The 27989-nt window shown below is 51.0% G+C and overlaps 1 protein-coding gene across 8 annotated transcripts in view; it reads right to left on the minus strand.

Moving 5' to 3' along the window:
• RPH3AL (rabphilin 3A like (without C2 domains)) overlaps positions 1 to 27989 on the minus strand; it is a 59066-nt gene that overhangs the window by 2610 nt on the left and 28467 nt on the right. For 7 of the 8 annotated variants that reach the window (XM_075771384.1, XM_075771383.1, XM_075771381.1 and 4 more), the window contains 3 exons: positions 22404 to 22517; positions 21752 to 21934; positions 12568 to 15429 (listed from right to left, as the gene is read on the minus strand). In XM_075771384.1, coding sequence (XP_075627499.1) covers positions 15395 to 15429; positions 21752 to 21934; positions 22404 to 22517 — 332 coding nt within the window. In that variant the 3' untranslated portion in view covers positions 12568 to 15394. Of the gene's footprint in view, positions 1 to 11363; positions 11460 to 12567; positions 15430 to 21751; positions 21935 to 22403; positions 22518 to 27989 lie in introns of those variants that run through there. The other variant, XM_075771379.1, reaches the window with a different exon arrangement.

The following is a 27989-nucleotide window of genomic DNA, read 5'->3' on the forward strand; positions in this document are numbered from 1 at the left end:
TTCTCACACTGCCTGAATGTTTCCTCCTGGCCCTACGGTAACAGAGGCTGTAACGCCCAGGCTGCTCAGCCCAATATTTACCAAGGGCTCCCCCAACGTGGCTGGGGCTGGCTGTATGGTCAGGCACCAAGCACTCACCTACACGATGCACAACACCACGGAAGGTAAAAGGGACAAAAATAGAGAGCCGGGCTGGGAGACAAAAGTAGGGCTTGGAGATACAAAGCCAGTTTCCAGGTAAAGCTTTTAATTCCCACCGTCTGTCTAATGCCCTGGAATGTGACTTGATTTGATCCCCCGCTCTGCCGGGGTGATTCAGAGCTACTGCAGGCTCCACGCACACCCCCCAAAAGGGGGAACGCTGGCTCATGGCAAGAGGGGTGACAGTTCAAACATCACGTGGCTGCTTTCAGCAGCGGGACCACCAGCTCTGCCTGGCGGGGAGCAGAGCCACCCTGCAGGGCAATACCCCATTGCTGGAGGAAGGGAGGACATCCTTTAGAGAAGGTGAAGGTGGCCATCACGGAGTCAACATCAAAGCGGGAACGGGATGATGAGAAGAACACATCGCCCCTGTCAACAGCCACGTTTCCTCTCTGTGGTGCGTGCAAGTCGCGACAACATCCTGAGCTCAGCACATGCAACATTGCACTTCAGCAGCTTGTTCAGAGGTACAACAGAGAGGTTTGGCTGTTCATATCAGATGAGGGCATGGGCTGGTGTGCCAAAAGCATCCCATAATGAGAGCTGGGACGTGGGATGCAGGAACCGTCACTCCAGCTGCAGCCCAGGCTCAGAAAAGCATCCTGCCCCAGGACAGCTTAGTCTTTAACTGTCCTGAACAAGGGGCATAAGCAGAGACTCAAACACATCCCAAACAAAGCCTGTGCCACTAACTGACCCCATGCCCCGAGCGGAGCCATGCAGCAGCCCAGCTTCCCTATCGACCGGGGCAGCCGTCCTGCCAGTGCCACGCGAACGGGCAAACAGGTTGGGAGTGGGGAGGTTTGACAGTCACCCAGGGAGGTGACACAAGGCGGCACCAGCATCAGCCTGCACAGCCCTAGCTTGCTTTTTGCTTTTTCCCAACCATTTTTAAGCCTGTATTAAGCCACAGCAAGTACCCCCAGCCTTAGACATGAGAGGGTGCCAGCAGATAACGCTGGCTCAATCTGGCTGCAGGGGTAGGAGTAGGGGATATTCACGCTGCCAGCCCAGCTCCACCAATGCGGCTGGAAGAGACTCCTCCATCCCTTTGGGGTGACTTGGGACCTAGATTGTCTTCAGTCCACCCCGCTGCTGGTATGAAACATATTTATTTCTTCTTCAGATGAGCTTAGCTCCAGCATGGCTGTGCACGTGGGAAGGGGGTTAATTGAAAAGCAACATGTGCCTTGCTCCTTGGCTCACGCAAGGCACTGTCTTCTGGCTGATGCACAGCTACTGGCAACAAGGCTGCTTCCCTGAAAGATCTCTGCCCTCGATTGCTGGGGAGGCTTGGCTCAGCCCATCGAGTGCGCTGCGGACCCTACCTGGTTAAACACCCTTTGCATTTGCTAAATAAAGCAATAATAATAATGATAACTACGAAACTTGGCTAAATAATCCTAAGAGGCTTACTCCAGACTGTGCCGATTAAGGCTCCCCAGCAGTGCCGATATCCCGGTGCACCCTGGCCCCCACCGCTCCGCTGTGCGAATAATATCTGAGGTTATCTGTTCTCAAACAGGCCCTGCTAACAACCATCATTTGACCAGATTTAACCAGCAATTACTAGCTGCGAACAAAATCACTGTGGTGAAATACAGCCCACACTCTATTACAAAGCCGACACAAACAAACCCTTTCAGAAAGCCAGGCAAAGGGCAAATGCCCGGAAGAAAGAGCCCTCTCCCCTCAAAATACTGCTTAAGGTTCCCAGAGACCTTATGAAACACCCAACTAGTGGCAAGGGTGGATGGCGTCTTCCTCATCAGCACTTTGCTACCCGCAGATGGACCTGCAAGGGAGCTTCCGAGAGGACGGGAGGAGGTAGGGAGGCATCTGCTCTCTGTGCATCTTCAGAGCAGGATGGGCTCAGAATAGCTAAACTTTCGGTAGGGGCTGATGTTCAATGTGTAGCATATGTTGCCATTTCGATGTGAATCCCAAAATAGTTGGTGTTTTGTTGTGTAATTTTAATGCACTGGTTTTTGGAGTCCTGTGAAATCTCTACCCTCCTGTTCAGGGAGGGAATGTGCTGTGCGCGTGCACCCCGACATACCATTTCCAACAGACTATTCATCTGCAAATCAACCAGAGTAGATAATTGGTTGCTGTAAATATTAGTTATATGGAGCACATGTTAAATGCATACGAATTCACTAGGAGTGGATCTGTGCACAGTGAGAGGGGGAAGCTGCGGGAAAATCCAACTGAACGGTGCACAAGGGGAGGGTGTGCTGCCCCTGAGCATCACTGGCCTGCACTTGTCTCTCAACATGGAGACTAAAACCAGCAGGGCCGGGGAGCAGCCGGGTAAGCCTGCAAGCAGGGCAACCTGCCAGCGAGACACCAGGCAGCTCTGCAAGCACGGTCCATGCACCCACTGCTCCCCAAATCCAGGGTGAGAGAGCAGAGGCACCCCCATCCAATGCACCCTTCTAACCTGTCTGGCAAACCTGCATTCCCAGGGCTGGTCTAGCTGCTTTCCGGAATCTCCCAACAGCGGAGAGGGGAAGCGCCCCGAGTTCCCTGCGCTGGCAGGCGGCAGCGCCCACTCTGCTGGGTTAGAAATGCGGGATGATTTGGGTCCAACCGTCGACAGAAATGTGAGCCATGTTCCCCGCTCTGGTATCGCCACTGCACCGCGCTGTCTTGCAGCCAGTACCTACCAGAGAAAGCAAAACTTGCAGGAGAGGGGGGCCAGGGCAGCCCGTGCAAAGCAGGACCCCCAGCCCTGGCTGCCACGAAACACCCTCCTGCACAAACCCTGCCCTTAACTGCCTTCATCCTGCTTCACCCTCTCTAACATCCCATCTCAGGACACAGCGCTGTCCAGGGCCAGTCCTCAGGGATATTTTCTTAGGAATGAGCCTTTTTTGACCTTTTCGTCTTATTTTCCTCATGGTCCTTGGGTTCCCCCGAACTCCAGAGCCTCAGCAGGCTTTTCACATCGCACTGGCTCTGTTCATCGTGTGCCTGTAGCTAAAAGCAGACCCAGTCCCTCACATTCAAGGGAGGGGAGAGTTCTGTGTAGCATCAACTCTTATTAGGCTAATTTTATCTGCTCTCAGTGCCTTTCTGAGCTGGAGTCAATGTCCTCTGAGATTATCCAGCTGACTTGTCTTAGTAGTTTTACCCTGCTTTTACCTCTTCCCTTCCCGACTGTCTCCCAGCTGCAGGAGGATGACAACATCACTTCTCAAGACTTTCCAGGCAGCCAGGAGCAAAGCCCGGTGTTTATTCTGCAGCAGCAAGTCATCCTACGGCGGCTGGGACATACACCGAGCGGTGCCCAGCCCAGCACCGTTGGCCTGGGGAGCTGCACTCGGGCTGGGCACCGCTGCTTCCCGCACACCCAGCCCTTCAGGCTCCATAGATGTCCAGAAACAGAGTTCACATCAGCATTTAGGGCCTGGCCCTGTTGCCATGGGAATTGATAGACTTTCTGCTCACATTTTGGTGGGAGGAGGCATTTCAGAAGTCACCACACTTCCAGAGTTAACACACGTGAAGCCAAGCAAGGGCAGAAAGCAGCCAAGCTTCGGGGAGGCAAGAGGAGGACTGCTCCCACCCCACGCTCCGAGAATTTGGAGCTGGATGCAAGCAGAGGGAAAAGGCCACCGATAACCAGCAGCATGAAGACACTGCACAGCGAGCTCAGGGGATTCATGAAATAACATCTTGGTTTTGCAGAATTAAAGAGCAATTTGGCTGCATTAAGAGACCATTATAGCTGCTCCTCTCCCACATACACATCAGGCTAACGACATCCTGTCAAAAGCAATCTAACCAAAGCCCCCGTTCGGTGCTGATACTTAGTGCAGTAAATGTACCTGTCACAGCCCTGCAATGGCTGGCGGAGCTCTGTCCTGGCTGCTGCTCCTCCCAGCTGCTGCCGGCGCAGCTCGGAGTTGTCCTGCCCATCCCTGGATCGTGAGGCTCAACCAGCCTCCGTGAGCTGCGACGGAATCGGCCGCCGGGGCTGCCAGGGCATTTTCCTGACCCCCATCCACAAATCCCAGTATCATGGCAAAAAGCAACACAAACGGAAGAGCAAAATGAAAGGCCCTGGAGCCGTGCAAAGAGAAGGGCAAATCTGTGTCTGCTATGGGGTCCGGCTGCTAGAGGGGACAGACAGCCCCAGCTTCCCCGAACGGGGCAGGGCTGCTCATGTTTGCACCACAGAGACAAACCCACTCTTTTTGGGACTGCAAAAAACCCCCGTGGATGTACCCGCAAGAGGTACCTGAGGGAGCAGCCCTGCCGGCTGGGGAGGCAGCGGGTGATGTGCTGAGCCCTTCCCCGGGGCAGGCAGCTCTGAGCTCTTCGTGGCTGCCAGCCGGCACGAAGCTGCAGGAGCAGCCGGCGATGAGGAAGCCCCGCAGTGCCCCGGCAAGCGGCTACACCAGCACCTGCGGGTTAGCAGCAAAGAAATTGAGGCCACAGCCGAGACAAGCAGACTCCTGCCCGCAGAGCAGCTTTACCGGCGGCACTGAGGAAGGCAAGGCAGCCTGCAGGATCCCTCTCCTCTCACATCTATGGGCTATTCAGCCATCTGACCTTATGTCACCCGACCCAAAGCGGCACAGGACAAATTCCATTCCACCGTGGGGAAGCCCAAGCATTTTCCAGCCCTGTAGTGAACCAGGGGAAATAAAACTGCAAAGCAAGGGATAACCACCAGCCAAAAAACAGGGAGATGGAGGAAGAGGTGGACAGGTACAGGGGCACGGTTCAAAATACAAACATTAAATTTATACCCATCTAAGGGGGGCACCTCCGAGGTCATCAAGCAGACAGAAGAGTCACTAGATGGCCCTGCTAGTCCTGTTCTTTTGATCACAGTGACGGGTATTAAGAGATGCTAGTTTAGCTACTCTGCAGGCTTTTAGGGACTGAGCAATCTGCTCCAAGTCTCCCTCTCTCCCTCTGGGAGGAAGAGCCTCCCCAGGAGAGCATGGCAGTCGGGTGGAGCCGTGGCCAGGCACATGGAGGGGACTCCCCAGGACACACAGCACCTCTGGGCCTCGCCAGGCAAACAGTTCTTCCCCGTCCCGCTATGACCTGGGTGTCCCCTTCCCTCCCCGAGACCGGCTCCACTTGCCAGAGACACTGCAAGTCTCTGCCTCAGCGTAATCATGTTGACAGTGATGGGTGTAAGAGCCAGGGAACCACATTAATGAACATCGTGTTGCTGGATAATCATGACATTAGCATTATTGGATTAGAACATTTGCATAATTTGGGCACGAGCTGCTACCTGCACCGAGGCATATGTTTACATGAATTTACATCCATTTGCATCCCAATGAAGCTCGTCCGACTGCATCCTCAACAGCCTTCTGGGTGACCAGTCATGGCCACTGGCATCTCAATGCCAGGGACCATCTCCTGCTGTCAGACACGATCCCGGGCCACTCAGATCCCAACAAAACAGCAACACTTCTCCTCCTCAGAGTCTTACTTACAGAGCTTACACCCCAGCTGGGACAGGCATGGCCCTTGCAGGGGTCGGGAAGAAAAAAAACCCCAGCATCAGGGTCACCGAGGCTAAAACTGTCCCCTTTCCAGTCCCCCCAGACTCATGCCACCTCTTGAGAGCCCCAGTCCCAGGATAACGGGCAGTTAAATCCATCCCACTCACAGCTGTGAAAAGAGCACGATAAAACACTCCCAGCAGGCTACAAAACTCGGAATTTAAGAGGCCAATAAAGAGAACTCAAAATGAACTCTTTTCTCTCTCTTTTTTTTAAAAAAAATCACATGATCTTTGATTCAATTACCTGATTTTACAGGAAGGGGAAGAGAGATTCAATTACTTGATTCCTGACTTCTTAACATAGAAATATGGACTCTGAAACCGTGGACCACAGAAAGGCAAAAAAACCCTTCAAAGCTGCACTGCAACAGTTTGGTGGCAACATCAGATTTATACAGCTGTAAGAAATAAGCAGCTTCCCCTCCTGGCCTCCTCAGCAGAACCTGCTCCAGCATTAAAATAGTGCAGTAATATCTGAGCACGGAGTCCTGCAGCCCACCCACAAGATTACAGGGCGAGAGGTGTTGTGCAGGCAACAGAGCAGCTGCTGGACTAAATGCTCCTAAGTGCTTTTCTAGTGTAGAGCTGCACAGGGAGTTACCGAGTCCCTTCACAGACCCGGTAATTATGAGTAGGGAGGGACCAGGAGGTGCACACTAACTGCCCGGGCATCTCCAGCCCCAGACATTGCTGCTGTGCTCCTTCCAAATGCCAATGTCCAAACCATTTCCGTCAAGACTCGGAGTAACCACAAGCCTCACCACTGAAAGCTTTGCAAATCACAGTGACTTATCTCCAAGCGCTGACCTGCAAGATGCAAAGAGCTAAACCCCGAAGAGCCCTCGGGATTAAACATGCCTGAACCAATCAATGGCAACGAGAGCAGCAAATCCTGCGGGGAGCTCGATGGGAAGTTTGCTGGGATGTGGTGAGCTTGAGCAGCCCTCTCTTTAGCTGGTGCAGGTAACAATGCTACCACGCTAATAAAAAGCACTGCTCAGATGAGATCATCTGGTATTTTTGGGGTCTGTTAACCCAAACCAACCCACATCCACTTGGTTTCTTGCCACTTCCTGCAGCTGAAGAAACTGGAAAGAAGAGGAAAAAAAGAAACATTAAGCCATCACTCAACTTGGGGGAATCTGACCCCAGGGGATCCCTGCTCTCAGCCTTGCTGTGCCCAGACAACCCCTCGTCCCACCTCGCAGCTGGACTGGCCGTGTGCATCTCCCCAGAGAAGCAGAGAGCAGCCCTGGTGCTGCGGCACAGGGGAAGGTGAGGAAGGTGTCCTGTCCCTGCCCTGCATGGCTCCCACCCACCACCTCTGCCACCCACCTCATACAGCTTCAAAGCCTGGCATTTAGCATATCTCTGCTTTAATCATTCAAGTTATTAAATAGGGACACTTTAACTTGTAAAAACCATGTCAAGACCCTTGGCTGAAAGGCAGCTGAGAAGCTCCCAGTGGCTTTGGTGAACTTTTATCCTTTATTTTAAGTAGAGTGCATTGTATTTCACTCCAAAACGGTGTTCAGTTCCAGTATCTTGAATCTTTTGGACTCACAAAGTGCATGAGAAATAGAAACAGACCTGGCAGAGGGGTCAGAGGGACTTCATCTCGAGGGAGGGAGAGAACCAGAATTTCTGGCTGAAAAAATCCTGCTTGGAGGAAGAACACGTTTGCACATGATTGTGTCATTAAGTGCCGATGCCAACTGCTAATGCCTAATGACTCCATGTCACAAGCAATGAAGGCGGGAGCCCAACATGATGGCAACAGGAGGAGGGAACGTGCTGGTGCATTGCTGCCAGGAGATGGGCTCAGGCAGGGGCAGGGCACTTACATTATTTATGACCATGTAGACGGGACGCTGAATCAAGGCTGCTTGAGTGTTTGATCAGCCCAGGGCTGTCAGCGTGGCTCACAGCTGGAGACACCAGATAACAGGAGAAAATTAAACCCCTTTTTCTCCCTCCCCTCACTTCTCTAGTGGGCCTTTCTCAGAAAAGAGAAAGGAGGGAGGAAAGAAAGCCCAGTAAATTAGATCCACTGCTGTACAACCTCTAGCTCTGCGCCTCCTCCTGCCTTCGCTGGGGATGTTGGACCTCCAGCAAGGGCAGAGCCCGAGGGATGCAGAGTCGGAAGGTTGAGGGATGCAGCCCCTGGCACAGGAAGGGAAAGAGCCCAGGGAGCCAGGCGGCTGTGATTTCCAGCTAGGGAAGAGCGAGCACAGCCCAGCGCAGCTCCAGCCTTTGCCCTGATGTTCCCAGACAAGCCCTGTGCAGAGCCGAAGCAAGGCAGCACCGTGAGAGCAGAGCCAGCGCCGGGAGCAGGCAGCTGTGCTCTCATGGCTGCAGCCTGGGCGGAGGAGCAGGACCAGCCTGTGCACAGCTCTCACTGTCCTTGCAGGGTGGTTTGCAAACCCTGACCAAGGTGGGGCTGAGCTCCCTTGGGTACCCCTGCCCCACTGCAGGGTGGCTGTGCTTCCACGGGCAGCTTCCCCCGTTGAACAAAACCTCTTTCTCTGCCTTTCCCACATGCTGGTGTCTCACCCACCTCCTAAATACATCAGTGTGGGACTGAGTCCGTGCTGCAAAAATCTGATTCCTGTACAGAAACAGGCTGCATCTGATTTCTTCCCTCCCTTTCCAGTCCTTTCACCCTCCTTTCCCTATCTTCGAGGAACAGATGCACCCATTCATAACCATGCAAAAGAAAGTGCATATTTGCCTCTCCAACTGCAGTGCAGCTGGTAAAGCACAGGAGGGAAAATTATGTTTTGTATGAACACACAAATTATCTGCACTGATCTTATTACACTTGAATAGCAAACCGACAGAAAAAGAAAACATGAAAGGAGAAAGGCATTGTTTGGGCTGTGCCGATGTAGCATCATTATTGTTTATCCTCTCCAACCACTCCATCATCCTAATCCCACCATCTCCCACAGTGACAGGTCAGTAACAATGATCTGCTAAATAGCATGACACAGGGGCTGCCAGAATGAATACAGGCAGGATGCAAACCCGGGGAGGCAACGCCTGGGAGATGGCAGCACCTCTGGACATCTTCCCTGTAATTCCCAGGTAGGTCCCGGCCAAGCATCTAATAACTCACAAACATTATCAGCGTTAAAAAGATTCATATTACAGTGGTACCAATTAGCGTCAGAGTGCTGGAATACACAGGGGTGATATATAACCCCTCAGTAACTCCCTAACCCAAATCCTCTCAGAGATGTCCTTACTCATCACGCAACTAAGTCCCCAAAGCCCACAGCAGAGCTGTGCAAGAGGGGACACGAGGCTGAAGGGTCCTCGATGCCCTGAGGATCACCCCTTATACAGGACCAACACGTGTGGCTCTGTGCAAGCTCAGCACCTCGCGCTGGGGGTCCTGGCTCACCGAGGAGCACTGGAAGCTGCGCTGAGAAGCGTGAGCAGCTCACTGCAATCCGACATGGGGCAGCCCTCGCATTCAGCCCCTTGGAGAGGGGCTGGGTTTGTATCCCGGCCACGTGGTGAGTCCTCCGCAGGGAACGGAGCTCGTCCTCCCTCCCCAGCCTTCCTCCCACACAGCAGGGAGGACCCCCCTTCTTTTAAAATTTCCATGTAGCGAGTGACCTCTGTGCTCTGGGAAGACAGGAACCAAAACACATGATTAAATACATGAACTCCACTACACAATACTTTCTTGAAATAGCTTTGCAATCCCTTAGGCCTTAGATGCAGACACATCCACGACCGCAGCGGGCTCGGGCAGGACGGTGCGGGCATCTCCTCCCCAGTGCAGCGGCATCCGATTAGCCCAGGTGACAGCAGCTAATTCCTCATGCTACTGACAACACAGCAACTCCGGCAAGTACAGAAAAAACAATCACAAGGTGGAAATTCAAACAGAACACAAGTCACCTGCTATCAAAACAGGGAAAACTTGGCAAATTTCCTGCTTAGCACTTACTACATCAAGGCTGCTCAATGATGCTAATTAAACAGGTACCTCCCAGACATAGCCAGAAAGATTTATATCCCTAATTTGCGTTTCTCAGTTTATTTTTCTGTCCTCCAAGGCACTGTTTTAATGGCCACGGCCTGATTGCTTGGAGGAGTTTAATTTTGCATGAGTGTCATTTGAAGATGAAGGTCTGTCCCGTCAGCGGCTTGACGACTGCTCACCCAGGGCCCAGATCCTGCCCCCTGCTTTCCCGCAGCGGGGCTCAGCTGTTCACCGAGATTTTCTTGGTCTCTTGAGCTTGGCTTCACCAGCAGAAAAATAAATAACGCTCAGCCGCTCTCAGTGATCCACCTGCTGTCCCCGTCCAGGGGCCCTATCAGTCTGGGGACTCTTTTGGGGGTGAATGAGCCTCAGAAATATCCAGCGCAGAGCCAGCGCCAGCAGCTGAGCTGGGGGACGCTGCACAGGGTTGTCACTACAAAGCAGCGCAGCCTTGCAAAGCAAGGACCGGTCTCGGAGATGCGATCTCTCCACCCAGCTCCGAAATCCAGCCCCAAAAACTGAGCCCAGAAGGCAAGTCCCACATGCAGGCGTTGCTCCGATGGGATGGGACAGGACAGCCGGAGGGGAGGTGTGTAATTGCAAATAATTAAAAGCATCCGAAGTCCTACGATAATTACTCAGAACTACCTCTGAGAGCAGAAGTCAGTCACGCTCAGGAGGGGAAGGTGTCTCTGCCAGCACCCCTTGTCCAGATGGCCCTGATTAGCAGCAAGGCTCCAGCCCCGGATAATAACTGCTTACAGTGATTAGCCTGGTAGGAGAGCTGATGAGAAAGGGAGGCTGTGACGCCTGTTTGCTGCATTTGGTCAACTACAGGGAAACAGGGAAGCACCTGGGAGGAAATGGCATATAGCTGGGGGCTGAGAGAGGGCTCAGAGCATAACAGTTGCTGTTAAACTGATACAGTCCACAACAAAAATACTTTAAAACCACAATCCATCCTTTTTGGCAAAATATGAATACATGATGTAGAGCCACTCATTCCAGAGAGGGAAAACAAGAGCAATAATCCCTCCAAGATATTACAAACAGATTCCAGTGCCAGACAGAAATCAGTGGAAGGAAAAAGCAACACGAGGGATGCCTTCAAACCAACCCACAGAACCTCTGCAAAGCATGGAAGTGAAGTTATACAGACCTCTGCCTCAAGGGGGTTTGAAATCGTCCCTCAGAGGTGCAGCTCCCAGGCACTGATCAGGGCACCCTTGGGTGCTGTGCAGGCATCTCCAGGGATTGCCCAGCAGCAGGGCACAGGCCAGCAGTAGCGCGCTACACCAGCCATGGGGCTGGGCTGGCTCCGTTCACGTTTTGCTATGAAGATAACGAGAGGAAGTATTTCTGCAAGGAGAGAGGCGCAGGGCAGGGCTGTACGAGGATGTGCGCGGCTGCACGCGTGCGCTGCCACACATCACTGCCAGGCAGCAAGCGTCGTGTTCCCCACTCTGTGCTGTCATGGAGCTGCACGGCAAGATCCTCATCTCGTGCCTCTCAAGCATCACAGGCATTTCTAGCACTACCTGAATATACTGGTAATAAGAGGTGATGGTCAGGAAGGAATTTGAATGAGCAGCTCAAGATGAGAGTTTTCCACAAGATGCTTACCTGTCACCTGCCATCTTGTGCCTGCTGAAAGTCTATTTGATTGCAGCATCAGCTCTTCAAAAAAGCTTCCCTGAACAAGCCGTCAGTCACACCCACCTGTGGAAATAAGGCGTTATGATGGGAAGAGCAGTCTCCATCCCGGAGAGGAACAAAGCGATGGGAGTAGTGGCAGGAAGAAAGGAGAGAGGTGGGCTGGTGAGACATTGCAGCCATCACCCCTCTTCCCTGGAAGGAAACATCTTCTGGGAGGGATGGGGAGGAGGAGAGAAGAGCAACCACTTTACTGTTTTATTTTACAAATAAACTTCAGCCATCTGCAGAGATTATCTGCCATTTTGTGTCACTGTTCAAGCACTCCGCCCGATAGTCCAGGGCTTTTGTTGTCCAATTCAGTAATGGCCAGAAACACATTGTCTAAACACCAGCTGGTAGCCCATTTCCTTCAGCTATGTTGAACTACTACACATGGTTCCTACAGAGAAAGCATCCCCTTTCCCTTCAAACTATAGCTGTAAAAAGCAAACATGGAAACTTGGCGATTCGTGGCCAGTGTTTTTGACTCAGAGAGATCCCGCAGTTGACTTTCCCATATACTGGTTGTTGTCATGGCAAGCAGAGCGGGGAAGGAACAACGTAAGAGGTGGTTAGTCCTTGACATGCTCCATCCTTGGACTAATGGCAGCTCCCCAGCAAAACAATCCCAACAGCAATTATCGAGGCGCTTTTAAAATGGGAAAAGCAAAAACAGATTAAAAAGCCATTTGAAACCTTGAAGCTGAATGCCGAGTGGAAGGGAACGCAGAGCAGCCAGGGCTGCACATGCTCGGAGAACAATGCGGAGACACTTCTCTGCAGGCAAAGCTAAATGGAGTCCGATTGTCAAACTGGAGTGAGTGACAAGCCTTGGGAGGCTGCAGGGACAGCACTTGACAGAATGACAATCGGTGCCGCTTTATGCTTAGTAGTTACAACATGGAAAACCTTCCGTGAGGGGCTGAGGAGCAGACCTGTGCCTCCGCCAGTGCCAGCACAAGGTACCAAAGAGGGGTAAGACAAAAGATGACTTTCAAGTGCAGAATTCAATTATGCTCCAGCCATGTGAATCACTATTCCACCGGCTGGATTATTTTCTTTTGTCGCTGGGACCAGCCCAAAGATTTGGAGAGTATCTGCAACCTGGGAATAGAAAAGAAACTTTTTACTGTTTCAAGAGTGGCAAGCAGTTGTTACTGAGCCAAAGCTTTATTGTTTCCAGTAGTAAAACACTACATAAAAGTTGTAAGGGATGGAGACGAGACCAACAAAATAATAAAATAAACAGAAACAACCAGAGCAGACTGAGCACTATTCACTGAGCCCTTCTTGCCCACCTTAAGCCAACAAAAAAGGCAGTCAACTGGTACAAGTTTCACATAACATTCCAACCAAAACTACAAAACACAACTGAGAGAGATGCAACAAAGAGAAAAGCAGTCTTTAATAGAAAATACGTGCACAGAGCTGTAGATGTTCCTCTATCACATTCATGTGTGGGAGATCACATTCTCCTGGGCTAGATCCTTCCCTTAACCCGAGGAGTCTTTCCATAGATGACCGAATGCTTCTGGTTCGAACTCAAGTGGAATTATTCCATCGAGGTAAAATACAGAGGTAAGAAAGGTTTCCAGTCTCACTGGTACAAGAGCAGTCCCAAATGTATCTCTGAGAGTGTTTTATAAAACCTAGTCTCAGTTAAAAATCAAACTTACCACAGTGTGCTAAACGGCCCTAAGAAGCGAGGATGGGGGTGAAAACACGACTGACCTGCCTGCACTGCCCAGGAATGAAGCACAAGAAACACAGTAAGAGTTAGAAATGACATGCTCAATTTTAAAAACTCTTTCCAACTCAGTGTAGAGTTTTTGATGAGAAAGTAACAGGTTTAAATAAAACACAGTCAATTTTTAAGTGTCTTTTTCCTTCTCCTTCTTCTAAAGAATTAACTCAGGCTGGCAGGCCAGGCTGTCTGAGGCACTGCGGTAACAAGAGTGTGAGCAAGGCAGCCTCAGTAGGACTGTCAAAAGCTCCACGGCAAGACAGGACTTTTTTGGTGGCAAAACACTTCTGAAATTGAAGACCCTACAGCTCTCTGAAGAAACAGCATGACTTCAGCTCCGAAATCATACCGACATTTCAGCAAAAGCTGACTTTTGGATTTACTTTTTCAGAAACAGCTAATAATTTTGGCATTACCCCTTTCAGAGATGCAGCTGGTCGAGTCTCAATGGCGAGGTTTAAACAACACAGACCATGACATAAAGCATCCCTCAGTGGAGAACAGCCTCATCCCTTGCTCTCCTTAACACTGATGTTGTGAAGCCCACGTTCAGTGGTTTCTCTTTATGCCATCTCAAAGCCCACGTCATCCAAAGGTTTTGTTTTCATTTTTAAAAGGGCAGAAACAGATCACGGAGGAAGAGCTGGAAGGATTTTCCCAGCAACCTGCCATAGCATGTCAGCTGGAACAGCAGTAAGGGAACAGTCCTCTGTTGGACCATGTTCATTTAGAAAGTCAAGGATTGATTTCCGATCTCCTGCTAGAGTGTTCCAGCACCCAATCTCATTTATCTTCATACTGCAGCCATTTGTAAGAGCATATACTACATGTGCACAAACCGTCCAGCAGCAAAGGAGAACAGCACAAAAGAGTAATAACCAAGGGAAAAGGCTGACATTAACAGGCACAAACTGCCTTTAAATCCATGATTTCAGAGGGAATTTTTTGAAATACTTTGTTTCTTCAGCAAAAGACGGGTCAGATCCAAAGCATTTAATAAAAATCCACAGACTCTTACTTGCCTAGTGTGGGTTTTGTTCAGGCCTTCAAAGATCTAATTGCTCTAGAGATGGCAGGTAATTTCATTTTTCTCATCTGTCAGGCCTCGGAGGGAAATTGTCCATCCTGGAGAATAAGCAGGAGCAGGGCATGCAGCTTTCTACAGCCTGACTCACAATGACACCATCACAGTCAGCCAGATGCTCAAGAGTTGCAGGAAAAAAGTAAAACAAAGGCCCCTGGCTCATGCAAGAGTTGACAAGGTGTGCGTGTGGGAGGAGAATCTGCAGAGCCTAACAAGATAAAGTAATTTGAAAGCTTTTATCTGATTTGGGCAGGCAAAGGCAGCCAGCTGGGCCGTGGGGTGGTGGGCATTCTCCCACCAGGAGCCGCAGCACGCACACACTGCCAAAGCATCGCCCTCACCACAGGACACACAGGCCAGTGAACAGCCAGGAGGACTGAAAAATTCACAGCAAACTTCTCTGAGTGTTTCTATACTAACTGAAGAGTCTCCCTGAGCCCTATCAAAGAGAGAGACCTCAGCGGAAGTCAACGGGAGCACAACTTCACCAGCTGATTCAGGATGCCTCCACCAAACTCGTACCAACCCAAACCAGAACAACAATGACAAGAAAAATACAGGGGTGACACCCTGGGCCCATGGGAGTCAAGTGCAAATCAGAGCCCCAGTCTCATCCCTGGGGTTCACAGTGGGAAATTCACCCCTGGGCTGAGAAGCAGTAGAAGGGCTGTGGTCTCCTCACACCTGATTTCAGGGACATAGGGGTGAACTTCCCTTTCTCCTGAAGACTGCCAAGCCAGGACTGCGAGGCCAGGAGCTGAACCCAGGGCTGGGCTTGGCAAGCCAGGAACAGCAGAGGCAGCACACATTTCTACAGCTCCAGTGAGCACCTTCAACAAACACAGGTCTGGGCCCCACGGCAGCACCACACAGCACAGCACCCCTCTCTGAGCAGCACCCCAAAGTGCGTGTCAGTCAGCAGAAGGGGAAACCAGACCAAACCATAAACCAGGTCAGTGAGGCAGGGAGGACAGGCAGGTGCATTCCCAGGTGCCACTGTTGTTAATGCCTGTGCAAGAGCTGGCATCATAAAGTCACCACCGGCAGCAGGTGTTGGCTGGAGTGAAGTCTACAGGAGCGGGCAAAGGGCAAGTGCTGGATCCAGGCAAAGCAGCTCCATCTTCACCTTTATCAGCATCTCGTTCTGGTGTGGACACGCCGTTTGCCTTCAAAATATATAAAGACAAAAGCTTTGTTTGGAAAGAAGTGATGGGGAGACACTTGACAAAGTTATTTTATGTTGCTTTTACATGCTCAGTGCCATTTTAAGAGCTTCCTAAAAATAATAATGAAGAGAATGTCTCTGCATCATTACTCCACAGTCTGTCAGCAGTCAGGGCCCATTAAACTTTATTAAAGAAAGAAAAGACATGGGAAAGAAATGGGGAAAGAAGGAGAAAGGAGTTTTACTGCTAGAACTGGTCCTCTGGTACATGCTTCCCTCAAAGGGCCAAGTCAGACAAAAAGCCAAGCCTCAGCTCTCAGAGGTTTCCCCACCAGGTGACAGCATCCATGTACCACCGAGCAGGTCCTCCACGTGACCTTCCTGCCCTCCGCGTGCCTGGGCTGTGGGCAGGAGCCACGGCAGAACGCGGCCCTTGCCTGGGGACGGGTGCAGGGCAATGATGCTCTGCTGCAGAGGGCACTCGGGCTCACGTCGACTAAACGAACCTGAGCTAATCACTGCAGCAGCCCCTGGTGAAACTCAGGGTCTGCCGGGACACGCTGGTTCCAGCGCATGGGGTGAAACGCAGGGCCGGCAATGCAGAGAGCTCTAAGGCAGCGGCGGGTCAACATCAGCGTCTTTCCCCCTTCTCTGAACTGAAAGGGGCACAAGTGACATTAACTCCTGGAGAAAGGACAGGGGATGTTTCTAGTCACTGCCGCTCAAGGCACAGGGAATCCTGCAAATTCCTCTCACCAGCTACCGGCCGATGTCCCAGTTGAAAGCTAGCCTCCTGAGCCATAAAACCTCTCAATGCGTTTACAAAGACTCCAAAATTCAGACTTTGAACTTCCATATTACTGACTTCCCATGCTCTTTCCTTTATGCTTTGTTTTGAAAGATTACATCAATTATTGCCCTCAGTGCTTTGTGCTAAATGCTGAATAGAAAGTTGGAAGCGTGAGGAGTAAACGTATTGCAAAGGGCAGAGAATAAGTCTAAGGACGTGGGGGCAGGAGGCCAGACAAGCTGTTTGATCAAAGACCAAAGGACAGACCTCTGCAATGTGAAAGAAGGCACAAAAATAGGAGTTTCAGCTTCAGCAGCAGACTTGTTTCCAGATATATTGAGTAAAAGAGGCAAGAGAATGAGTCTTTGTCATTCCTCTATTTTCAAGGAAAAAGTCTTCAATTTAAAACTCCATGAAGAGTTACAGAAATAGTAAAAGTAATTTATTTTTTAGGTACTCGAGCCTTTATTCACTTAACTTCAAGGTGGACTCAAAAGACCTGAAAATGTTTTGGTTCTACCACACGAGGAGGAAAATATTTTAATTCCTTAAAACATGGAAGGGGACATATGCTTCTTCTGGGGTTCATATTTACAAATGCATTGCATCTAGAATGCAAACCTTAAATCATTTCCTAATGCTGTCACTACCCGAAGACATGTTTTATTTATAAATACAGCAGGACCATTCGGTGCTCTGCAGCACCAATACGAGGCGGCAGAGACAGGTCAAAGCTTCTCAGCCATGAAGGCACAATTCAATTTTTTCACTTTGTGGAAGAGGGACAACTCATTCTCCTTGGCAGCAGGAAAACTCAATCCCGCAGCAGTGCCAGCAAGCTTTGAGCAAAGCGGGGCAAACAGCGGTGCCCAAAAATTGATGAGGGAGCCAGTGCAGGAGGCAGAGGCTTGGAGGGGAGAGGTGTGGGTGAGGTTCTCTCCTCCACTTCTGACCCCCCCTTCCTTCCTCTCCTGTGCCCTCAGTGCAGGCAGAGGCCGAAGGCAGAAGGAGGAAGAGCAGGGGTTGTGAGCGCAGCATCCTCGTGTGGTTGCCCACCTATTCTGCCCCACTGCAACACCAGCCCTGGGAGACTACACTGTTTGGCTTTAGCTCGCACAGACGAGAGAACAAACAGTCTGAAAACATTTAAGCCACTTTCTCACCGAGCATGGGAAAACAAAAGTCACCTCCCCAAAGACTGGCATGAAGAAAGTCATTAAAGAAATTACTATCCCATTCGGAGCCTAATTACTATTAGGACAATTTTTTTTCCTACATGGAATGGAGCAGTTAGACCTGCTGAAGCAAAATGTTACCTCCTCATCGTCCCTGAGGGAGCAAAACAGACATCTGAGAAACAGAAGGGAAAGGGAAAAAAAAAGAAGACATTAATGCTTTAACTTCAAAGATGGCCTGAGAATTTCCTGCCACGAAAATAATGCAGAATGGCTCTGCCTGTCTCACGTATTAACGGCTTGCATATTTATGAGTAAAACTTGGTGCCTACCCCAGCCAGGGAGTCACTGAGCCACGGAGATAGTGACACCACCTCATTTCTAAATCCAGTCAACTCCCGAAAGACAGGGCATAAATCTGCCCAAATTAGGAGAGCTGGAAGCAGCATTTCCTGCCCATCTCTCTCAGCTCCAGACCCTTTTCTCAGCTCTGCTCAGCCTCTCCAGCAAGATGGCTACAAAGCAAGCAGCCAGCGGGAGGTATCCAGAAGCTGCAGCTTCAGCAGCCTGGGAGAAGGGCTCAGGTTGGACCTGCCGACCTCTGGAGGTCCTTCCAGCCGGTCTCACCCTGGGATTGCAAGCCACAACATTTCTTCTACCCCACCAGGCGCTGCCATCATTGCCTCAGCTCCCAGACTCAGCAACATCACTGTTTAACGTGGCTCTGTTTAACTGCCAGCTGCTGTACCGCTCTTTAAGTATTAATGATTTAGACAACACATTGGCAAACAAGCAGAGATGGGGAGACTGTCATCTGCACTCAGACGTATGCTACTCGTTCATTAGCTTATCTTGTGGCTGTCTCTCAAACCTCCTCTTTTAAGCACAAATTAGAGCCTTCCCCAGCCCATGCCAAGCTCACTCACCGTTTCCCACCAGCAAGCTGTTCAGGTGACCCACAGAATACCGAAAAGGATGGACCCCTTCCCCAGACAAAGTCCTCAGAAGACCCATTAACTGGGACCCATCAAAGTAGAACTTGCTACTGATCTGAGGAGAAATGCCTTTTGCTCTTAATTTACCCCCCGCAGCAGCCAGGTCCAAGCTCGAAGATGTTATCTCCGTTAAAAGCTCTCCATGGGCTAATGAAAACCACTGTAAGATATTGATGGTTTCTTTGTTTAATTCAGTTTAATATTCCCTTTCTTTAATAAAAATGACATAATTAACAAAAGTGAGGATTCTGCTCTTTTTTAACTGAGGCACCTCTTAACATATCAGCTGTACAGCCAGAACAAGGTGAGTCACCTGCCTAGCTGGGGGCAGGTAAGGGGAAAAAGAAAGATTGTGCTTCTTTCCTGAGTGCAAATTTCATTCTCTTTAGGATAAAACATTCTCCAGGAAAAACACTGCATGACCTTCCTCTTAACAACTATCACGTCAGAGTGGGCACCTCCAGGAACTGGAGCTTCAGAAGAAGAAGAAACATCAGCCCCTCAGAAAACGACGCTTTTGAAAGGGTTTGAAAGCAGGTGGTAAAAAAATAAAATAAAATTGGCAGCCTCTCAACTCACCACTCTCTTCTGCAACTTTGGCTCATGGGCTGAGGTTGCCTAAATCCCAATGCAGCTCTGACAATGAGTCATTTTATGACAAACCCCAGGCTTCATTATCTGCCTCACCAAACCCCAGCCGGAGTTGGAGCAACACGCTGGAAACCTAGAAACTCTTCTTAATAGCTCCTTGTTTTCCCTTGGCCGCACGACCATGCTGTTGTCTTGGCCTTCAGGCTTAAAGAGCAAAGGACTATGAGAGCAGCTGCATTTGCAGTACTGCTCCCTGATTCCCTGTTCTGGCTGTGGCCTGGGATTTAACGATGCTAAAATGTTCTGCAAAGTCACACTTGAGAGCGGAATTAGAGCAGAGGTGAGAAAAAGAAGTGAAAAGAAAGTCACCTGTAGAACAACACCTGAGGTGCTAATATGAAGCAAAAATTGCTCCCAACACAGTGTTACAAAGCTTCAGAGTCTTTCAGAAAAGCTATAGCAAAAATCTCCCTTTAATGCCCTCGGTCAGCACTGAGGATCAGCAGTTTAAACGAGAAAGGATCTTCGCCCCTTACTCTGCTTCAGAGCACAGGGACTGTCCCACAGGCAGGCAGATGCAGCAAAGAGTTTTGCCAGACTTGACATACGGCACCCATCACCTCCACCGCTCTTTAAAGAGATGAAACAGCAGGAGGGGCCTCTGCTTTTTGGCAAGCAGTGGCATCCAGAGGGACCCATCGTGAAAAGCCCCTCCCGGACAGACAAAGCTCTAATCTAAATAAAGGAGGGGAGAGGCACTGCCGCTTGCCCTCAGGCTCCCACCATTTGCACGCCTCAGCCCTCCAGCATCCCAGAGCACATGAACCCCTCTGCAGAGCGGGATACTTCCTAAGGGACTGACGACAGGGCTGGTTTTGCACTTCTCTCTATTTTCTGCTCTTGCCAGGCTGCTGGCCTGGGAGCATTCAAGGATTGCAGCCTCCTGCATGTCTGATCTGCTCAAACCACCTGCTACGGCGCTGCACAGAACACGAGGCGACGCGAGTCGTATCACTGCATAATGCTGATTGCTAAATTCATACGTAATGGGTCGTGATTGCCAATAGTTCGCTGCACGGATCACATCGTGGCAGTGTCTCTCCAGCTGGGCACGTTAAACACTCTCAGAATAAACGAACGCCAATGATGCTCACCGCTGCTGCTCACTCGCTGCGTGGAGGCAAGGCCACATCCCAAGCACATCGGAGGGAAAACAAAGTCACTCTCCCTCTCTCCTCCACACCCTGAAGTGCCAAAGATGACCCGCACTGTGGGACAGAGCATACAGCTGTGGGAAACGCAACACAGCGTATCATGTGCCTCTCACAACACGCTCAGCTTCCAGCTTCACCTCCTTACAGAGACTATTTTAACCAGGCTCATGCGATTACTATAGTTTTCATTTTTCTGAATCTATGTCCACACCACCTGTCATTTTTAGCTCTCCCCTGCCTAGCAAGGAGAGATCGCACTGGAAAGCATTGACCCCTTGTGCCAAGCTTTGCACATGAGTTTTTTTAGCAGGAAAAAGGCATTTTCTGCCGGTGAGAGATTGTTTGCACTGTTGTGGCCAGAGAGCAGTTAGTCCAAACAGGTGGCAGGAAAGCTCCAAAGTGCAAAGCGCTGTACAAACACACCGTCCAGGTGTGCATCCGTCCAGACTTCAGCGCGGCCATGTAGCACCAGCAGAAAAAGCACCCAAGGGGTCACACCCACTATCCACCACCACCCGCTTCAATCCCACAGAACAACCTGCTGCTCCGCTCCGGTGGGCTGCAGAGCCAACACGCAACGGGAATCGGCCGTCTCTAACGCCACAGTCAACGGGGGGCTTAAAATAAACCCAGTCTGGGGCAGCACTATAATCCAGAAAGAATATGGACAGAGCAGAAGTATCACTCATCTGATTTGCTTTGCAAAAACTAAAATTAAAGAAAACTGAAAATCTCTGAAACTTGGGGAGGGAGGGAAGAGCAGAGAAACAATTTTATGCCGGCTATTTCTAGCGGGAAGCGTGGGGAGGGGGACTATGACTCTATGTTGCACTAAAGGATAAACCTGCTCTCTCTAATCCAATTTACGCCTCAGCATGCACAGCACAAAACATGCTCAGGAACAAAAGGAGTGGCAGTTCACAGGGTGGCAGGAACGCTCTGGAGGGAGCAGCGCTAAACGGTAACTTAAGGGGTTATTGAATAGATTAGCGGGAACCGCAGAGAGAACACATTTGCATCTCTTTCAGCTGCTCCAGATCAGATGTGATAGCAGCCTCTGCTCTCACAGTCACTTAATTGTTCCAAGGTTGTTGAGGGGGAAAAAAAGTGTCTTTTTTTTTTTGCACTGCGGAGTTCTGGGAAGAGCCACACTTCGCTTTAAGAGCCATCTAACATTAGGAGAATTTTTATTCAGTCTCACAAAGCTGCTGGACTTCTGCTTTCCTTCAGTAAAAGCTCAGTCTGGGCTGCTGCCTCTGCAGGGCAGACACAAGCTCTGGGCCTTTGCAGGGGGACAGACCCAGGCTACGGCTGCTCTCGGAGGTGGGTGTAGGCAGCTCCCACCCCAGATGATTACTCATGTTGCAGAATAGATTCTGCATGCGGGGAAGAGGGAAGGAGTGAGCTGTAATGCTGTGACAGCATCTGCCATGAGAAAAGCAGCAGGGAAAGGTGATCCCAGGCTGCAGCTTTGCCAGGTGTGCCTCTGAGAAAGCTGTGCTTCGAGAGAAGTCGGCCCCAAAAGCTCGCATCTGCCCAGAGAGGAGGTTCAGCTTACCAGGGGCTCTGCTGCCAATGTCACTGTCACGCCCGTCCGCCGGCTGGTCACTCTGGCAGCTCTCTGTGGCACTGAGGGCAGCCCCCTGCTCGCTGCCCAGGCTGCTGCGGCTCCCCGAGAGGGCAGGGGAGTGGGTGCTGCCCAGCGCCCTGCCTGTGGCCTGGCTGGGTTCCACGATGGGTGCTGCAGGGACACAACAGAGAGATGCTGCTGTGAGAAGGAGAAATGGGTGCAGATGCCAGGCCAGGTCCTACGACAGCAGCAGCCTCCCCACTCCCAGCCAAGCACCCTCAGGAGCGCGGTCAAAACCCAGTTTCTGTGCTCCACTCCTAAAATAGCTCCAGGAATTCAAGTGCTATAAAGCCAGGAGCGAGGAGCTGGCCAGAGACATGATGCCAGGCGGCTGGGAGCAGCTCCCAGCTACAAGGGCAGACCCTGAAAGGCTGCAGGCAACAGAGCAACCCACCCCCAGTTTGACACGTTGATACTAATCCAGTGAGAAAGGAGCAGATCCTCACCTGGCACAGCTAGAGTGGGCTGCACCAGCGCAGGGCAGGCAAGTGGCTGAGCCAAAATCCACAGGAGCAAGAGCCAAACATTCAAGCACTTTACACTTCCCACCCTCCAGCCACAAGGAACAGCGATTCCTCACCCAGTCCTGCTCGGTGCTTTCTGCCTTGCGAGCCTTTTGACCCTGCAGGTGAGGGCTTGTCATCCATGCTGGAGGAACTGAACTCCGAGTCACTCTCACTGTCACTAGAAACCACTGCAGAAAAGATCGGGGAGAGGAGAGAGACAGTTATTCACAATGTTCATAACACTTTCCAAAGAGGGTGCCAGATGGATCCAAATAAAACATAACAAATGCTGACTTGCTGATCACATTCTCCCTCTCCAAAAGGAGCCCTACCTGCAGTTCCCCCACAGCTGTTCACTCTTCCTCTAAAACATGATGTGTTTTTACTTTTTACAGATGATTTATAACTCAGCCGCACACACTTCGGTGGTGCCAGCACCTGAAGCAGATGGGCGCACCACCAGTGCTTCTCTCCCAAACCTGACCTGGACCACACCACTCCTGCTGCAAAGCCAAGAGCCCTGTGGCATGGCTGGTCTGGAAGCTGGGCTCTGCCCCTGCTGACCCCCGTGTCAGCACACCAGCAAGCCCCCTCCTCCTCCTGGTTGCTGTCTCCCACACAGGAGCAACGCAGTAAAGGCTGGGCTGGGTACAAGGCTGGTTCCGGCTCAGCTGCAGGTGGAGGGGTCCCGACTCCACCATAAGAGCACCCACACCTGAGTAATGCGGGGAGAGGGGCTGGCCTCCTCCAAGCCACGTTTTGAGCAGAGCAGGACCTCTGTAGAGGCTCTGGGATCTATGAGAAAAACAGCAGATAAATACTGGGCATGTCAAATAAAAAACCCTGCAGCGATTACATGAAGAGCCAGCCTTGTTAGCTCATCATCCATTCCACAGACACCCAACCCTATCAGCACACCCCCCAGAACTATATTACTCCTACGCCCCCAAGGCTTAAAAGGCAAGGGTTGCTCCTCTTCCTTAAGGAGACTGTTGCCCCCTTTCAAAGCTGCTTTTTCTTCTTCTTTTTTTCCCCCTCTGAATTCTGGCCCTAATCCTGCTGCTTTCCACCCTCCATAGTTTCCACAAGAGCTGAAGTAGCCTCATTTTGCCAGACAAAACTCCCCAAATTGGCAGGTTGTTTCCACTTTTCCATGCAATTATGCAAGTACTTCTGCTTATACTGGTGTAGAAGATAACTCGACTGCCAGCTGCTCTGGGTAAAATGAGAAAGGTGTTTTTCCGACCCCTGGGTTTTTGTAATGGCCTGATCTCAGAACAGAAATGATGGGGCTGAGGAAGAAGGTAACAGGAAAACAGCTGTCTTTTATTTGAGGGGTTGCACCTACAGCATTTCTCCATCTGACCAAGGCAGACACCAGCTCTCCTGGCAGCTCAGAAGCCATTTCAAACAGCGGGTCACAACTCCTGGTGGAAAGTACCATATTGGCTCATGTGGGTTATAGAGTAGGCAACACTGCAACCTACAGCCTCGACTGCAGAAAAAAGAAACCCCAACTATTTCTTTATATTTATCAGTATGTATTTATAAGCTCACATTCATATGAGAAATGAGCTCCTCGTTCTGCTACTGAACAAACCACTTTGCCCCCACACTGTTACTCGTAGTTCCCAGCCTCATGGTGCTGCTGGGCGCAGGAGGGACATGGGTGCAATGGCACAAGGTGACAACTGTGGGGTAGCAAAGAGAGCTGTCAGTTCAGCTCTCTGCATCAGCGCTAAAATTCACTACATGTGGTTTGCAGAGCTACAAACCCTTCAACACTGCCCAGGGCATGAGGACAGGCATCCCTCCCCTTGCGCAGGTGAGCACAAGCTGTCAAACATTTCAGCCAAGGAACTCTGCAGATGATCCTGTATTCAGGCAGCGATCTGTACTACACAAAATATTTTATTAAAAAAACCCTTAATACCTAAAATAGCGCTTTTCTGGAGTTAACATCTCTGAGGATATTAAAGCTGGCTGCCAGTGTTATTGCAAAACGTTATCGAAGCTCCCCATGTACGCTGTGCTGCTGGGAAGCGCTGGGCAGAGGGCAGGCTGCCAGGCCCCCTCCTCGCTGCCCGCACAGCCTGCGCCCACAGCCTTCCCCTCCTGGCACCATCAGAGACGGGACTTCTCAGCTGCAGGGAAAGGCGCTGCAGAGCTGAGCCAGGCAGAGCGCAAAGCCCCATTACAAGCAGGGTGGCTGCTCTTCTGGCTAAGAGGTCTCAAAGCAAAGGTTTGGCTTTGGGCTTTGCTGTCTTAAAGACAGCTTCGCTACTTCCCCAAAGCTCCCTGGGAGAGGTGGGGGACCATATATAAATGCTGTTAATAACAACCCATACATACCAGGCTCTTTGCTACAAAATCCAAATCTCAGCTGTAAGAATCATTCTGACCATCCCATTGCCCAATTCCCTCAGCAAATGCACTCCTGTCCCACTTGATCATCATCCTTTTTTGGCCTCCTGGATTCATAAAATCCATCGCTTGAGAACAGCTCCTTCCTCCATGAATCCTTTAAAAATGCTGGAAGGCAGGATTTATTTGGAGAAGGCCCCAGTGAATCAGTGGAGGTGACTTTAGCTGCCTTCCCTTCTGCCATTCAGCAGTTCAGAGAGGACCAGCACAAGAGGAGGAAAATATTAATGACACAAAGGCACTCGCACCACAGGAGCAGCCCTGTCTGCTCTCATTTCCTCTGCTGCCAATAAAAGTGTATTTTACCAATGGCACCAATGTTTCCCTTTAAGGTAATTTTTCTCCCAAAGCTCCCAGACCTTCTGCTGGCACTTTCCAGAGCCCAGAAGTCGTAAATCTGGTGTTCCAGCAGTTGCTGATATATCAATAAGAGTCGTTGGACGGCTGTACTTTCAGAGAACGTAACAGATTTATCCCTCTCCATCTCCAGCTGACTGAAAAAAAGCTCATAAAAAAAAATATGCTGAGATAAAACTTGCAAGAAAAGCAGTATTCCCACAAGGAATGGGTCATTCATCGAGGGCCTGAACGGCCACAGCTGCCGCCAGAGCCCACGATCCCTCCAACATGTGGTTCAGCCTCCGAGCCAGACGTACGAGAGCCCCGTGGCACAGAGAAGCCGTGGGGAATGGTGGAGGGCTGCCGGGCTCCACTTAACCCCAGCAGCAGAGGATATGGCGACGCTGTGCTGAGGCCAAGGGGAAAGGAGCACTTGGCTGGGGTTGAGTTCTAATATTAAACACATGCATCTGGCACGGGCACACCCGCGATGGGAAGAGTCAGCCACGCTCCCTCCCACTGCCCACTGCAGGGCACAGCTCAGTCCCTGCACACACAAAGCCTGGCACTTCTTGCAGCTGCCAAAAATACAGGAAAAAACCCCCCATGGGCACGCACAGGCAGCCTGCGGCACCCAGCAGCTGCACACGCCCAGCGCAGCCAAGATGTCCTTGAGCACAGAGCTCCCCTGCAGCACCCGTATCATCAGCCTTGGCAAATAGGACCTCTGGGGAGTGGGGAGGCCGACAGCTCCTGGTCACTGCGGGTGGGAGGGTCGGAGATGAAGAGCTTTATTACAACCACAGCATCTCACCAGGTGCAGCTCCCAGGCTAGATCACACTCAGCACTGCTCCCAGTTGCACGGCCATCTCCAAGCAGGAGGAAGGGACCAGACCCAACAGCTCTCCTTTTCAGAAGCAGCACATGTACAGCTTGGGCACTGCTCAAACTTACAGAGAAGTTGGACGACCCCTCAGTGGCCTGCAATGCGCTTGACCTGCCCCAGCACGCTCCTCTCTGCTCCATCACTCAGGGATTTGGCCTCCAGCACACAGACACCAGATGAACCCACTGCATCCCCTTGCCCAGCCGTTGCTCCTGTGCCTCCGACAGCACCGAGCCCAGCATGTCGCATTGCTTGGCAACGGGACCGGAGCACATTGCAACGGGAGAAACCACCGGAGACCAAGCAGAGCAGCAGGCAGCCCTCATGCTAAACAGTGCAATAGCTCAGGGATCATACTTCTTTTTTCCACCCAGATGCTTTACATTTTTTTCTGCAGAACTCAGAGTTCAGAGGAAGGAAAGCCCTGCTGCTTATTGCTCCCCACCCCCTGACAGCCCCGTCCCACCTGACCCGGTGCAGAAACCCACCCACATTCCACCACATGGAGCAGAGCTGCTCCCCAGCACAAGAAATATTACTGCTATTCTCCCCATGACAATACATTTGTGCCTTAACTAATAGCAGGGTTCCCATGGCAACTGCTTGTTTATTACAGAAAAACTAAAGGCAACGGCAAATCCCAGTGTCAGCGAGCACGAGAGAAATAATGGGTGTGTAAAAATAAAACTTCTTCCTGGTGGGTTTGGCTTTTCTTGCCAGAGGCATGTTCCTGCGGTCCCTCGGTCCTGCTGCCTTCCCACCCTCCTGCAGCAGGCACAGCCAGAGCAGCTGGTACCCAGGGCCTGGCACTGATCTCCTCCTTTTGGGGGGAAAAAGGGACACTTGAGGTTTGCCCCATCCCTGCTGAAAGGCAGCACCTGGCATGGAGGATGCTGAAAGGACGACCGTGGCTCCTCTCACCCAGGCTCTCCAGGGGCTGTGTGGGACGGGGCTGTGCGGGACGTGGCTGTGCCTGTGCTGGTCCCACCTGACTTGAATCCCTTTAATGGCTGCGAGACAGCTCCTTCCGCGCCTCAGGAGGCAAGTGGAGGGGTTAGGCACGGCTGGCCAAGAAAATGGAAACCCCACCAAGAGCAGCCTGTCAGAGTCAGGCACATTAAATGCCAGAGCTCATTCTCTAGAACATCCTGCCAAACAAGCAACGGGGCTTTACCCAGTGCCGAAAGGATGCGTTCAGATCGGGGCGTACAAGGTGTGAGCTGACAAAAGCTATCAGCCAGGCAGAGGTAAGGCAGGCTGCCTTGTCAGCCACAGCCTCGTAAAGCTCAGTGCAGGCCCAGTTGCAGATTCACGTCAGCAATATCACAGCTACATCATCTCCACGGGGAAAGGTGGCTGCCCTGCACATTGCAGAGGTTCCGGATGACAAACTGCAGAAGTCCCAGCACTGGCAGGTGAAAAAGAGTTAAACGGAGGGGCGAGGTGTACAAGCTCCCAGCTTCAGAGATGAATTACAGCCCGCAGTGCCCACTGAAAGCTGTCCAGAGGACAGGCAGCCTAACAGAGAAACAGAGAAGGGCAACAAGGAAAGAAAGCACCAGAAAATAAAACCATAAATTAATATTATCCAACCCGTGAAACAGCAACCAGGCAAAAATCAGAGCACAGGGAGAAAAGGCAGCTCTCCACCCACATCAACACTTACCAACGGCCACTTTGCTGTCCTCCACCTGCTCCTTTGCTGCTCCTGCCAGTATTTTGGGCGAGTCCTTCCCACAAAACAAAACTCAACTAAAAAGGCAAACTAAAAAGCAAGCCAGGTTTGGGCTCAACATCTTTGACTCATGTTTTCTGTATCGTGTGAACAGAAAATACCTCATCAATCAGTTCATTTGCTAAGGCAACTCCTTCCAAGCGTCTCCTGGAGGAAAGCGCAACCATCTATTGTTGATCTAATTTGTCTTTAATTACAAAAGTTACAGTAGAGCTGGGAGTGCTTTCCTAGCTGGGGCCTGAAGAGAAGGTTTGTAAACCCGACTCTCCTGAGTC

Source organism: Balearica regulorum, chromosome 19 (assembly GCF_011004875.1).
Source record: "Balearica regulorum gibbericeps isolate bBalReg1 chromosome 19, bBalReg1.pri, whole genome shotgun sequence".
Classification (NCBI taxonomy): domain Eukaryota; kingdom Metazoa; phylum Chordata; class Aves; order Gruiformes; family Gruidae; genus Balearica; species Balearica regulorum.